This window comes from Salmo salar, chromosome 15, assembly GCF_965601325.2.
Source record: "Salmo salar chromosome 15, fSalSal1, whole genome shotgun sequence".
Taxonomy (NCBI): Eukaryota; Metazoa; Chordata; class Actinopteri; order Salmoniformes; family Salmonidae; genus Salmo; species Salmo salar.
The window spans coordinates 108,355,001-108,371,024 of NC_138305.1; the positions used below are offsets into that span (position 1 = coordinate 108,355,001).

The 16,024-nt window shown below is 42.5% G+C and overlaps 1 protein-coding gene across 10 annotated transcripts in view; it reads left to right on the top strand.

The window, feature by feature from the left end:
* Window positions 1-16,024, top strand: part of rerea (arginine-glutamic acid dipeptide (RE) repeats a) — a 366,496-nt gene that overhangs the window by 235,294 nt on the left and 115,178 nt on the right. For 9 of the 10 annotated variants that reach the window (XM_082962263.1, XM_082962261.1, XM_082962262.1 and 6 more), the window contains one exon: window positions 14,045-14,149. In XM_082962263.1, the coding sequence (XP_082818389.1) occupies window positions 14,045-14,149 (105 nt within the window). Of the gene's footprint in view, window positions 1-14,044; window positions 14,150-14,228; window positions 14,242-16,024 lie in introns of those variants that run through there. The other variant, XM_082962265.1, reaches the window with a different exon arrangement.

The window sequence follows — 16,024 nt, forward strand, 5'->3', positions numbered from 1 at the left end:
ATCTATGTAGAAGAACCCCTTACAGTATTATAGACACTATGACCTGGGATTTACTATGGTCTATGTAGAAGAACCCCTTACAGTATTATAGACACTATGTCCTGGGATTTACTATGGTCTATGTAGAAGAACCCCTTACAGTATTATAGACACTATGACCTGGGATTTCCTATGATCTATGTAGAAGAACCCCTTACAGTATTATAGACACTATGACCTGGGATTTCCTATGGTCTTCTATGTAGAAGAACCCCTTACAGTATTATAGACACTAGGTCCTGGGATTTACTGTGTAGAAGAACCCCTTACAGTATTATAGACACTATGACCTGGGATTTACTATGTCTATGTAGAAGAACCCCTTACAGTATTATAGACACTATGACCTGGGATTTACTATGGTCTATGTAGAAGAACCCCTTACAGTATTATAGACACTATGTCCTGGGATTTACTATGGTCTATGTAGAAGACCCCCTTACAGTATTATAGACACTATGACCTGGGATTTACTATGATCTATGTAGAAGAACCCCTTACAGTATTATAGACACTATGTCCTGGGATTTACTATGGTCTATGTAGAAGAACCCCTTACAGTATTATAGACACTATGTCCTGGGATTTACTATGGTCTATGTAGAAGAACCCCTTACAGTATTATAGACACTATGACCTGGGATTTACTATGATCTATGTAGAAGAACCCCTTACAGTATTATAGACACTATGACCTGGGATTTCCTATGGTCTATGTAGAAGAACCCCTTACAGTATTATAGACACTATGACCTGGGATTTACTATGGTCTATGTAGAAGGACCCCTTACAGTATTATATACACTATAACCTGGGATTTCCTATGGTCTTCTATCTCACTCTGAGGCCGACATAGGGCTTTTAATCTGGTCAATAATCGCAAGGCCACAGGGCCAGACCAGCTGGCAGGCATCTTCACAGTGGTGTTCAACCTCTCCTTGTCCCAGTCTGTGATCCCCACATGTTTCAAGATGACCACCATCAATCGTCTTCCCAAGAACTCTAAGGCTGGCTGCCACAATGACTACTGCCCTGTAGCGCTCACATCTGTAATGATGAAGTGTTTTGAAAGGCTGTTTATGGAACACATCCATTCCAGACACCCTAGACCCACTCCAATTTGCATACCGTCCCAACAGATCCACAGACGATGCAATCTCAAATGCACTCCACACTGCCCTTTCCCACCTTGACAAGAGGAATAACTATTTGAGAATGATGTTCCATTGACTACAGCTCAGCGTTCAACACCATAGTGCCAACAAAGTTTGTCACCAAGCTCAGAACCCTGGGACTAAACACCTCACTCTGCAACTGGATCCTGCACTTCCTGACAGGTCGACCCCAGGTGGTAAGAGAAGGCAACAACACGTCTGCCACGCTGATCTTTAACACTGGGGCCCCTCAGGGGTGTGTGCTCAGCCTCCTACTGTACTCCCTGTTCACCCACGACTGTGTGGCCACTCATGACTCCAACTCCATCATCAAGTTTGCTGACCACACGACGGTGGTAAGCCTGATCACCAACTCCGATGAGACAGCCTATCAGGGAGGGTAGTTCAGAGAACTGGCACCGTGTTGTCAGGACAATAACCTCTCCCTCAACGTCAGCAAGACCAAGGAGCTGATCGTGGACTACTGGAAACGGGGGGGGGGGTTGCACACGCCCATCTACATCGACGGGGCCGCAGTGGAAAAGGTCAAGAGCTTCTAGTTCCTCATCACTGAGGACTTTACGTGGTCTTCTCACACCAGAACGGGTTGTGAATCAGGCAACGCCAACGCCTATTCTCCCTCAGGAGGCTGAAATGATTTGGCATGACACCTCAGAACCTCAGGAACTTTTACAGCTGCACCATTGAGAGCATCTTGAGTGGTTGTATGGGCAACTGCACCGCCCAGGACCGGAAGGCCTTATAGAGAGAGGGTGGTGCGGACGGCCCTATCCATCACTGGGGGAAAATTCTCTGCCATCCAGGACGTATATGCCAGGCAATGTCTAAGAAAAGCCCCAAAGAATTGCCAAAGAATCCAGCCACCCGAGAGAGGTGGTACCGGTGTAGCAAGGCTCAGACAAACAGACTTCTAAACAGCTTCTATCCCCTGGCCATAAGACTGTTAAATGGCTAACTACTGCCCTCCCTCTCCCACATACTATCCACAAATGACTCTATGCCCATCCACAGGTCTCAACCCACTCAGACACAACCTAAGCTGCTGCTACAATGATTATTGATTAGATGTTTTACTCATTACGCTGATGTCCATTGATTATTCATTGCTGTGCCTGGATTTTCCTCCAGACATAACGCTCTGCATTCAGGCCAAAGAGTTACGTTTTTGTCTCATCAGACCACAGAATCGTTTGCCTTGTGATCTGTCTTCACGTGCCTTTTTGCAAACTCCAGGCATGCTGTCGTGCCTTTTTCTCAGGAGTGGCTTCTGTCTGGCCAGTCTCCCATAAATCCCAGATTGGTGAAGTGCTGTAGACACTGCTGTCCTTCTGGAAGGTTCTCCCATCTCAGCCTAGGAACTCTAGTTCTGTCAGTGGTCATTGGGTTCTTGGTCACCTCCCTGACCAAGGTCCTTCTTGCCCGGTTGTTCAGTTGGGTTTGACGGTCTGCTCTAGGCAGAGTCTGGGTAGTTCCATATTTTTTTTACATTTCCTAATGGAGACCACTGTGCTCTTGGGGGGAAAAAAACTTGTCATCAATTTTGAATACAGGCTTTAACACAACATAATGTGGTTAAGTCAAGGGGTATGAATACTTTATGAAGGCACTGTATATATTACCATTATACCATTACTATATTACCATAAGTATTTGTATATTCCTGCTACCAGTCACTTTTCAGCCCTGTCACTTATGTACCATTCCAGTACTCCTACACGTTGAATAAGGTACTGACCTGTCTATACAACCACTCCAATACCCCTACACGTTGAATAAGGTACTGACCTTTATATACAACCACTCCAATACCCCTACACGTTGAATAAGGTACTGACCTTTATATACAACCACTCCAATACCCCTACACGTTGAATAAGGTACTGACCTGTATATACAACCACTCCAATACCCCTACACGTTGAATAAGGTTCTGACCTGTATATACAACCACTCCAATACCCCTACACGTTGAATAAGGTACTGACCTGTATATACAACCACTCCAATACCCCTACACGTTGAATAAGGTACTGACCTGTATATACAACCACTCCAATACCCCTACACGTTGAATAAGGTACTGACCTGTATATACAACCACTCCAATACCCCTACACGTTGAATAAGGTACTGACCTGTATATACAACCACTCCAATACCCCTACACGTTGAATAAGGTACTGACCTGTATATACAACCACTCCAATACCCCTACACGTTGAATAAGGTTCTGACACTAGTGCTGTTACGGTGACCGTATTATCGCCACACTGGTGGTCATGGTGACAGTCAAAATTCTATGTGTCCGTTTAGTCACTGTAATTAGGCTTCTCCAAGCTCTGATGCTGCTGCTGGTCATTAGTAGCCTACCAAACTTGCTAACTGCCTGGTACTCCAGCACTCTATTGTCCCTCTAATCACTCTGACATCGATGTAAATGTAACCGAAAACACTTCATGAGAACCCAGGAGCTCATGTTATGCAACATTTCTATAGGCTATGCAATTGTGTGAGAAAACAGAGTGATGGCCTCTGTTAAAAAGAGGAGGATCCCATCAGCTTTCTATAGGCTAGGCCTACTATATTTATTTCTCAACTCTCCTAATATTAAGCATGTTGCTTTTCTTTAAAACAGGAGTATATCCTACCTGGCTGGCATGAAAATAAACCACGGGGAAAATCGTCCTCCATTCGCTATTTAATTGCATAGATGACATGTATTTTTTTTGCCACTGTTTCGATACAGGTGCATGAAGACCAGATTAAATCAGGTATAGTCTGATGGGTGACAATATTAGCCTATCACTTGTGAATGATAAATGATCACGTGTGAATGTTGCCCAGCTTTAACCAAACAGATCAAGCTTTTTTGGGAGGGGGACTTTTTCAAATCATAGTCGCACATCTCATGTAGCCTAGCCCATAGATCTATATGTTTAAATAAGGTTTGTATCACAACTAAAGTGGCCATATAATTTCGTAAAATTAAGCACATTAATCTGTTTACTGGCTTAAATAAGCAGCGCGTGAGTTTCAAGTTTGGGGAAGATCATTTTCACCATAAAAATGCAACTTTATAATAAAAGCATTAATTACATTTGTGGTCACTTTTAATAATGGTGTTTTCCTGCTAATGGAACATTCGTGCTTATAGCCTACTGCCATATGCGTATTACTGTGCTTATAATGTGAAGAAATAGAATCTAAAATAGAAGAAATAGAATCTAAAATAGAAGAAATAGAATCTAAAATAGAAGAAATAGAATCTAAAATAGAAGAAATAGAATCTAAAATAAAAGAAATAGAATCTAAAATAAAAGAAATAGAATCTAAAATAGAAGAAAGAGAATATAAAATAGAATCTGAAATGGAAGAAATAGAATCTGAAATAGAAGAAATAGAATCTGAAATAGAATCTAAAATAGAAGAAATAGCCTAATAGTTTATCAACATTTTAAGCTAAACATTCACATCTGTTGCATCAGTCTCATTTCTTAAAACATTTTTTTTATGCTAGTTGTATTCATTTAGGATCTATCGCATCCCACAACTGTCCCGGACTATGTTTGGAATATTTATTTCTCACACAGAACAGAATATGTCAACTTTTATACTACGGATGATAGTAGATTGACGTAGGCTAGTTCTTTTGCTGTTCGTTAGGCCTACTCATCTTGTTGGCTGACGAAAAGTAAATGTGGACAGTTCTTCCAATATCTTCAATATGCCCCTTAGAATTGGATAAGGACGTTCGAGGTTGCGTCCCGTATGTGTCTGTCTTCACTTGTAGCCTGTGAGAAAGACCGATCATGTGACTGAGAGCCTTGTGAGTGAGACGTGCTATAATGATTATATTCAGTCCAACGGTGCAACTGGCCGCTAAAGGCATAGATATTTTTAGGGGGATTATGGCCACACAAAGGGGATGCAGTCGGGAAATTTGAGGCATTATCAAGTTCTTGTCAAATTGTGAATGAGAGACTGATGAAGTGTGTACAGCCTGCGCAAGAAACAAAGCAGAGCTCATGCCTTTCATATGACTTTTTTCAATATAAAATAATGCCACGTAATTCTAAAGAAATCTTGTCTGTTAGATGAACTAGTGTCGCATAGCCAGATCAGGACCTAACATAAAGACAACTCAGAGTATGCTATTCTGTTCTTCTGAAATAGACTACATTTTCTTCATATCGTGTTTCTTTAGACCTGTCTAAAATAAATAATGGATTTATTGTGAAGGTGTAGACTATATCACATGGATTTATTAGACTTTTTAAAAAAATGTTCCAAAGGTCTGCATCAGTGGCTTCTGGGCTGTGTGTGTGGAAGGTAGGAGATGCTAAATGTGATTATGTTAATTAATGGTCAATTTCCATGACATTGACAGTTATTTGTTTGACTGTCACCGGCTAACAACATTTCATGACCGCCACAGCTGGTACTGACCTGTATATACAACCACTCTAGTACCCCTGTATATTGAACAAGGCGCCTGCATATGACGGCTGCCTGCATATTGAACAAGGTACTGACCTGTATATTGAACAAGGTACTGACCTGCATATTGAACAAGGTACTGACCTGCATATTGAACAAGGTACTGACCTGATATTGAACAAGGTACTGACCTGTATATTGAACAAGGTATATACCTGTATATTGAACAAGGTACTGACCTGCATATTGAACAAGGTACTGACCTGCATATTGAACAAGGTACTGACCTGCATATTGAACAAGGTATATACCTGTATATTGAACAAGGTATATACCTGCATATTGAACAAGGTACTGACCTGTATATTGAACAAGGTATATACCTGCATATTGAACAAGGTACTGACCTGTATATTGAACAAGGTATATACCTGCATATTGAACAAGGTACTGACCTGTATATTGAACAAGGTATATACCTGTATATTGAACAAGGTACTGACCTGTATATTGAACAAGGTATATACCTGTATATTGAACAAGGTACTGACCTGCATATTGAACAAGGTACTGACCTGCATATTGAACAAGGTACTGACCTGTATATTGAACAAGGTACTGACCCTGTATATTGAACAAGGTATATACCTGTATATTGAACAAGGTACTGACCTGTATATTGAACAAGGTATATACCTGCATATTGAACAAGGTACTGACCTGTATATTGAACAAGGTATATACCTGTATATTGAACAAGGTACTGACCTGTATATTGAACAAGGTACTGACCTGTATATTGAACAAGGTACTGACCTGCATATTGAACAAGGTACTGACCTGTATATTGAACAAGGTATATACCTGCATATTGAACAAGGTATATACCTGCATATTGAACAAGGTACTGACCTGTATATTGAACAAGGTATATACCTGTATATTGAACAAGGTATATACCTGTATATTGAACAAGGTACTGACCTGCATTCACATGTTTCTTCATCATAGTTGTTGTGGTTTTTATTCAGACTTTTTTACATTTTATTCTCTATTGTGACGGCAGCGTTAGGAAAGAGCTCTGAATTAGGAATTTCACTGTACTGTTTTACACGTGTTATATCCTGTGCAAGTGGCGAATTAAATTGAGAAACAGTGGTTCAAACACACAGCGACATTAAGCTGATAGTCATTACGCTCTAACTGTCGATAACAAGGAAAGGAGGACAGGCATGGTGATCGTCTCCATATGAAACCAGATAGTCTTCCCTTTCTCCATGCTCATGTGATTCTCTCCCCCTCTGCTCCACACTCACACTACCCCCTTAACGCAAACCATCTGTGAAACAGTGTAGCAGTTCTCTCTCCACGTCTCGGAAACCCAGTGATTTCAGGCTAAATTAACAGCCAGTTGTCCTGCGCGCGCCACACACACACACACACACACACACACACACACACACAGCAGCTCTTTGATTTGACTTATTATAGAAGCTTTAGATAAATGGAGGCAGAGGGAATTCCAGCAGGATGCTGTAATGTTGCCCGCTCGACACAGACACGGAAACACACACACACACACACACACACACACACACACACGCACGCACGCACACACACATAGAGACGGAAACATAGACACACACACACACACACACATAGACACGGAAACATAGACAGACACACACAGAGACAGACACGGAAACACAGACACACACACACACACACATAGACACGGAAACATAGACAGACAGACAGACACAGACACGGAAACACACACAGACACATAGAGACGGAAACATAGACACACACACAGAGACAGACCCAGACAGACATACAGCTCCCTATTCCTTTGATCTAGTGAGGAAGTCATTGTTCATAGCTGGAGACGTCTGGCTGTTTGTCATGGTGATGGGGCCAGACACACAGACAGACACGCTGCTGGATGTGAAACTGTGTGTGTGTGACTGGCTTGTTGGGGTCATAACGTCTGGAAGAGCAGAACAACACAGGTTGCATTTCACAGTCCAGCTGTCTCTGTCTCGTCTGTCCGATGCACATCATCCCTCGGCGGAGGGAAGGATGGATGGAGGGAGGGAGGGATGAATGGAGGGATGAGGGATGAATGGAGAGATGAATGGAGGGATGAAGGATGAAGGAGGGAGGGAGGGAGGGAGGGATGAATGGAGGGAGGAAGGATGAATGGAGGGATGAATGGAGGGAGGAAGGATGAATGGAGGGATGGAGGCTTGGAGGGAGGGAGGGATGAATGGAGAGATGGAGGGATGAAGGATGAATGGAGGGATGAAGGATGAATGGAGGGATGAAGGAGTGAGGGATGAATGGAGGGATGAAGGATGGAGGGTTGACGGGTTCAGCTGGTGCCTATGGGCTCAGACACACACGCACTATAAACACAATTGACTAACGTGATTGTGTTAGAAGTATGTGGTTGTGTTTTTGAGGAGCTGTATAGGTGACATATCCAGCAGCATCCACAGCTTCGATTTAACGGTTTGCAAAATGGAGTAAATTGATAAAGCAGCACACTTTAACCTCAACCACGTTTCCATCCACAGTTTGTGAGAATAAACCGTATATAAAAAAATATATTAAAAAAAAAAAGCCAGCTGTGATGGAAACTGGAAGTTTTGGTACAATAGTATAAATTCCGTCAGATAATTTGTTTCTTTCGAAATGGTGGGATCTGTAAAATTCTATATGCGAGAAATGGCGGTGGAAATGCCTTTATGCGCAAATATTATAATATACGCAGTGATGTGGTGTATGGTCCTCCCACTACGACTCGGGGAAACCATGCCCTTTATTAGACTCCAGAACTCACAACCAGCTGACACACTCACTAGATAGAGACCTTCTGCCACAATTAAATAGAAGCTATGCTGATCCTACAATGGCGCCAGAGAAGATGGCTGCCGCATTACGGGCTCCTAACCTATTGTGTGTGTTTTCTCACATATTTATTTGTAACTTATTTCATACATATTGTTTCTGCCACCGTCTCTTATGACCGGAAAGAGCTTCTGGGTATCAGGACAGCGATTACTCACCTCGTACTGGAATAAGAAACTGTCTGAGTTGGACTAGAACGATTTACTTCAGACACCAGACAAGGCCCAAATCCCCGGCATTCGCATAAAGAAGAAACTGAGATATTGGGGACATAGGTCGGGGTGCCTTGTAAGGATCCGACAGCAAGTGGGTAATCCACCTCTACCATCAGTCCTATTAGCCAACGTGCAATCATTGGAGAATAAACTGGATGAGCTCCGATCAAGACTATCCTACCAACAGGACATTAAAAACTGTAATATCTTATGTTTCACCGAGTCGTGGCTGAACGACAACATGGATAACATACAGCTGGCTGGGTTTTCGGGCCATTGGGAAGACATAACTGCTGCCTCCGGTAAGACAAGGGATGTCAGCAGTCTGTGTCAATAACAGCTGGTGCACGAAATCTAATATTAAGATAGTCTCAAGGTATTGTTCGCCTGAGGTAGAGTACCTCATGATAAGCTATAGACCACACTATTTACCAAGAGAGTTTATCTATATTTTCCATAGCTGTCTATTTACCACCACAAACCAATGCTGGCACTAAAACCAGTTGTAGAAGGCCATAAACAAACAAAAAAATGCTCATCCAGAAGTGGCGCTCCTAGTGGCCAGGGACTTTAATGCAGGGAAACTTAAATCAGTTTTAATAAAGGTAAAATTTAAAAAAATGTTTTGGCAAATCTGACCATAACTCTATCCTCCTGATTCCTCCTTACAAGCGAAAACTAAGCAGGAAGTACCAGTGACTCGCTCAATACGGAAGTGGTCAGATGACGCAGATGCTAAGCTACAGGACTGTTTTGCTAGCACAGACTGGAATACCCACGTCAGTCACTGGCTATATCAATTGTTGACGTTATCACCACAGTGACCATACATACATACCCCGACCAGAAGCCATGGATTACAGGCAACATCCGCACAGAGCTAAAAGGTTGAGCTGCCACTTTCAAGGAGCGGGACTCTAACCCAGACGCTTATAAGAAATCCCGCTATGCCCGCCGACGAACCATCAAACAGGCAATGCGTCAATACAGGACTAAGATTGTATCCTACTACACCGGCTCTGACGCTCGGCGGATGTGGCAGGGCTTGCAAACTCTTACGGACTACAAAGGGAGGCACAGCCGCGAGCTGCCAAATGACACGAGCCTACCAGACGAGCTAAATAACTTCTATGCGCGCTTCGAGGCAAGTAACACTGAAGCATGCATGAGAGCACCAGCTGATGTGGTCACACTCTCTGTAGCCAATGTAAGACCTTTAAACCGGTCAACGTTCACAAGGCCGCACGGCCAGACGGATTACCAGGACGTGTACTCCGAGCAGGTGCTGACCAACTGGCAAGGGTCTTCACTGACATTTTCAACCTGTCCGTGGCCGAGTCTGTAAAACCAACATGTTTTAAGCAGACCACCATAGTCCCTGTGCCCAAGAACACCAAGGTAACCTGCCTAAATGACTACTGACCCGTAGCACTCACGTCTGTAGCCATGAAGTGCTTTGAAAGGCTTGTCATGGCTCACATCAACACCATTATCCCAGAAACCCTAGACCCACTCCAATTTGCATACCGCCCCAACAGATCCACAGATGACGCAATCTCTCTTGTACTCCACACTGCCCTTTCCCACCAGGACAAAAGGAACACCTACGTGAGAATGCTATTCATTGACTATAGCTCAGCGTTCAACACCAAAGTGCCCTCAAAGCTCATCACTAAGCTAAGGACACTGGAACTAAACACCTCCCTCTGCAACTGGATCCTGGACTTCCTGACGGCCGCCCCCAGGTGGTAAGGGTAGGTAACATCTGCCACGCTGATCCTCAACACCCTCAGTTCCCTCCTGTACTCCCTGTTCACCCATGACTGCATGGCCAAGCACAACTCCAACACCATCATTACATTTGCTGAGGACATAAGTTGTAGGCCTGATCACCGACAACGATGAGACAGCTTATAGGGAGGAGGTCAGAGACCTGGCAGTGTGGTGCCAGGTTTACAACCTCTCCCTCAACGTGATCAAGACAAAGGAGATGATTCTGGACAACAGGAAAAGGATGGCCGAGCACTCACCCATTCTCATCGACGGGGCTGTAGTGGAGCAGGTTGAGAGCTTCAAGTTCCTTGGTGTCCACATCAACAACAAACTAGAATGGTCCAAACACACGAAGACAGTCGTGAAGAGGGCACGACAAAGCCTATTCCCCCTCAGGAGACTGAAAAGATTTGGCATGGGTCCTCAGATCCTCAATGTTCTACAGTTGTACGAGAGCATCCTGAATGGTTGCATCACCGCCTGGTATGGCAACTGCTCGGCCTCTGACAGCAAGGCATTTCAGAGGGTAGTGCGTACGGCCCAGTAAATCACTACGGCCAAGCTTCCTGCCATCCAGGACCTCTATACCAGGCAGTGTCAGAGGAAGGCCCTACAAATTGTCAAAGACTCCAGCCACCCTAGTCATAGACTGTTCTCTCTGCTACCGCACGGCAAGCTGTACCGGAGCGCCAAGTCTAGGTCCAAGAGGATTCTAAACAGCTTCTACCCCCAAGCCATAAGACTGCTGAACAGCTAATCAAATGGCTACCTAGACTATTTGCATTGACCCCCCCCACCCCAATTTCTACGCTGCTGCTACTCTTTTTATTATCTATGCATAGTCACTTTACCTATATGTGCATATTATCCCAATCACATTGACTAACCTGTGCCCCTGTACATTGAATCTGTTCTGGTACTCCCTGTATATAGTCCCGTTACTGTTATTTTATTGTTGCTTTTTAAGTTTGTTTTTTTTATTTTATTTTGTTTTGTTACTTCAGTTTCTTTTAGTAAATACTTTCTTAACAGGTATTTGTCTTAACTGCATGGCTAAGGGCTTGTCAGAATTTCACTATTCGGCGCATGTGAAAAATGAAATTTGATTTGATTTGGATACGTCACTTATAGAGCTTCTGAATAATGAAATACTTGTATAACAATGACATCAGACAAGTATGTGTTTATAGTGCCTTCAGAAAGTATTCATACTCCTTGACTTATTCCACATTTTGTTTTTACAGCCTAAATTCAAAACGGATAAAATAAAATTATAATCTCACCCATCTACACACAATACTCCATCATGAGAAAGTGAAAAGATGTTTGTAGACATTTTTTGAACTGTATTGACAATGAAATACAGAAATATCTCATTTACATAAGTAGTCACACCCCTTGAGTAAATACTTGTTAGAATCACCTTCGGTGGTGAATACAGCTGTGAGTCTTTCTGGGTAAGTCTCTAAGAGCTTTGCACTCCTGGATTGTACAATATGTGCACGTTATAATTATTTTTAAATTCTTCAACCTCAGTCAAATTGATAACTGCTAGACAGCCATTTTCATGTCTTATCATAGATCAACTCTTGCCATAGATTTTCAAGCAGATTTAAGTCAAAACTGTAACTAGGCCACTCAGGAACATTCAATGTCGTCGTGATAAGCAACTCCTGTGTTTATTTGGCATTGTGTTTTAGGTTGTTGTCCTGCTGAAAGGTGAATTTGTCTCGCAGTTTCTGTTGGAAAGCAGACTGAACCAGGTTTTCATTGAGGATTTTGCCTGTGCTTGGCTCTATTCTGTTTATTTTTATCCTAAACTCCCTAGACCTTGCCGCTGACAACCATACCCATAACATGATGCAGCCACCACTATGCTTGAAAATATGAAGAGTGGTACTCAGTGATGTTGGATTTGCCCCAAACATAACACTTCGTATTGAGGACATAAAGTTAATTTCTTTGCCACAAGACATTTCACCTTTTATTAATTTGTTAACATTTCTAAAAACATGATTCCACTTTGACATTATGGGGTATTGTGATGTCATTATGGGGTATTGTGATGTCATTATGGGGTATTGTGTGTAAGCCAGTGGCACAAAATCTCAATTTAATCCATTTTAAAGTCAGGCTGTAACACAACAAAATGTGGGAAAGTCAATGGGTGTGAATACTTTCTGGAGGCACTGTATGTGTTTATAGTGCTTCTGGTACACTACATGACCAAAAGTATGTGGACACTTGCTCTTCAAACATCTCATTCCAAAATGATGTGCATTAATATGGAGTTGGTCCTCCCTTTGCTGCTATTACAGCCTCCACTCTTCTGGGAAGGCTTTCCACTAGATGTTGGAACATTGCTCCGGGGACTTGCTTCCATTCAGCCACAAGCATTTGTGAGGTCGGGCACTGATGTTGAGCGATTAGGCCTGGCTTGCAGTCGGCGTTCCAATTCACCTCAAAGGTGTTCAATGGGGTTGAGGTCAGGGCTCTGTGTAGGCCAGTCAAGTTCTTCCAAACCAATCTCAACAAACCATTTCGGTAATTTCCTCGCTTTGTGCACGGGGACATTGTCCTTCTGAAACAGGAAAGGGCCTTCCCCAAACTGTTGCCACAAAGTTGGAAGCACAGAATCCTGTAAAATGTCATTGTATGCTGTAGTGTTATGGTTTCCCTTCACTGGAACTAAGGGACCTAGCCCAAACCATGAAAAACAGCCCCAGACCATTATTTATCCTCCACCAAACTTTACAGTTGGCACTATGCATTCCTGGCATCCGGAAAACCCAGATTTGTCCGTCAGACTGCCAGATGGTGAAGCGTGAATCATTACTCCAGAGAACGCATTTCCACTGCTCCAGAGTCCAATGGCGGCGAGTTTTACACCACTCCAGCCAACGCTTGGCATTGAGCATGGTGATATTAGGCTTGTACGCGGCTGCTCTGCCATGGAAACCCATTTCATGAAGCTCCTAGCGAACCGTTATTGTGCTGACATTGTTTCCAGAGACAGTTTGGAACTCGGTAGTGATTGTTGCAACCGAGGACAGACGCGCTACGCACTTCAGTCCTCGGCGTTCCCGTTCTGTGAGCTTGTGTGGCCTACCACTTCACGGCTGAGCCGTTGTTGCTCATAGACGTTTCCACTTTACAATAACAGCACTTACAGTTGACAGGGGCACCTGTAACAGTGCAGAAATTTGCCGAACTGACTTTTTGGAAAGGTGGCATCCTATGATGTTGAGTCACTGAGCTCTTCAGTACGGGCCATTCTACTACCAATGTTTGTCTATGGAGATTGCATGGCTGTGTGCTCGATTTTTATATACCTATCAGCAACGGGTGTGGCTGAAATAGCCAAATCCACTAACTTGACAGGGTATCCACATACGTATGTCTGTATATATATATATATATATAGTATGTTTATAGTGCTTGTGTGTTGCCCAGTAAAACAAATGTCCTTTGCTTTTGTGTCTTGTGTTTCAGGGGGAAGTGTAACATTGCCCATTTCTCCGACATCTTTGCTGCCAGGGAGTTCAAAGCTCGCATCGACTCCTTTTTCTACATCCTGGGATACAACCCAGAGACCAGGTAAGACTGTCTCTGACTGTTGGTTCTGATACAACCCAGAGACCAGGTAAGACTGTCTCTGACTATTGGTTCTGATACAACCCAGAAACCAGGTAAGACTGTCTCTGACTGTTGGTTCTGATACAACCCAGAAACCAGATAAGACTGTCTCTGACTGTTGGTTCTGATACAACCCAGAGACCAGGTAAGACTGAGTTGGTATGAATGTGACTAGTAATACCAAGGTTGTGAGTTCAGCTCCCTCAGGGATCACATGCTGCAAGTCGCTTTGTATTACATTACATTTACATTTAGTCATTACATTTACATTTAGTATTAAAGTGTCTGCTAAGAGTTAAAGGCCCCATGTAGCTGTTTTTATATCAATATCAAATCATTTCTGGGTAAAAATGATGTACCTTTTTAGCAACAAAAAAAATATTTCTCAAGCAAGAATTTTGCTAGCACTTTCTGGGAGGGGTCTGAGTGCAGAGGGGAAAACTGGTAAAATGACCAACAAGTGAACTGATCTACTGTCAACGCATCTGTTAAAATAAGGGTTCAATTTACAAATAAATGGGGGAAAAAAATGCTTAAAATCACCACATAAGGTCATAGATCAGGGATCATCAACTAGATCATGGGGATGATTTTATTCTTCAGCTGATGGTCAGGGGGCCAGAACATAATTACAAATCATTTGTGGACTACTAGAAGACCAAACAGATATCATATTTTACTAAAACATATAAACATTTCAAACCTTGCTTACAGTTGTATACAATCACATTGTATTATGCGTGGGAATACTTGGGAAACAGATTTCCAAAATGAAAATGACTCGGAACTGTTTTCCTGGTGTTTTGTGTCCAACAATGAAAATTCTCAAGAATTATTATTTATTTATTTGCTCTGAAAACTTGGGGGTTGGGGGTGCAAAATAAAACCACGCCGTGGGTCATATTCAGACCGCGTGCCGCAATTTGGGAACCCTGCCATAGAAGCTTAAACGCTTGGTGTGTGCATAGAGCTGCTGCTAACTGCTGTTATCCTGGTATGGCTCCAGGCACTGATTACAGCTAAACGCTGTATGATGCTGAATGCAAAATAGTCTTAAATCTGTAAACACAATGTGTTATTTATGGCTGGTATTTTATTAGGATCCCCCATTAGCCGCTGCAAAAACATCAGCTACTCTTCCTGGGGTCCACATGAAACATGACATAATACATACATATAAAACGTCACACACAGCCTCCATATCAATACATACACACATTATATTAATGTCAGATATAAAAACAGCCATTAGCATGATCAGAGGTAGATTTACTATATTATTCATACATTATAAAATGATGAATGTTACTTTATTTACATTAACATAATAATGATGTATGTTAAATTAACCTAACTTTTGAAGACATTTCCATATAGTTAACTGCAGCTTTGTGATAAATGTTATGGTAATAACATTGTAATATTCTGGAAATATTCTAAATACAACCTGCCCTTTTCCATGTTATAAATAACACAGCTTGTGATCAAACTTAACATTTTACTAGGAATGAACTCTTCCTGGAAATGCTTTGGCCTACATCTCAAAAGGAGTCATGCAATGTTCAGGTAGCTTAATTAAATAAAAAATAAAATATTTAACCTTTATGTAACTAGACAAGTCAGTTATCAAATTATTATTTACAATGACGGCCTACCGGGGAACAGCGGGTTTAACTGCCTTGTTCAGGGGCAGAACAACAGATTTGTACCTTGTCAGCTCAGGGATTTGATCCAGCAACCTTTCGGTTACTGGCCCAACACTCTAACCACTAGGATACCTGTCTCTAACCACTATGCTACCTGTCTCTAACCACTATGCTACCTGTCTCTAACCAC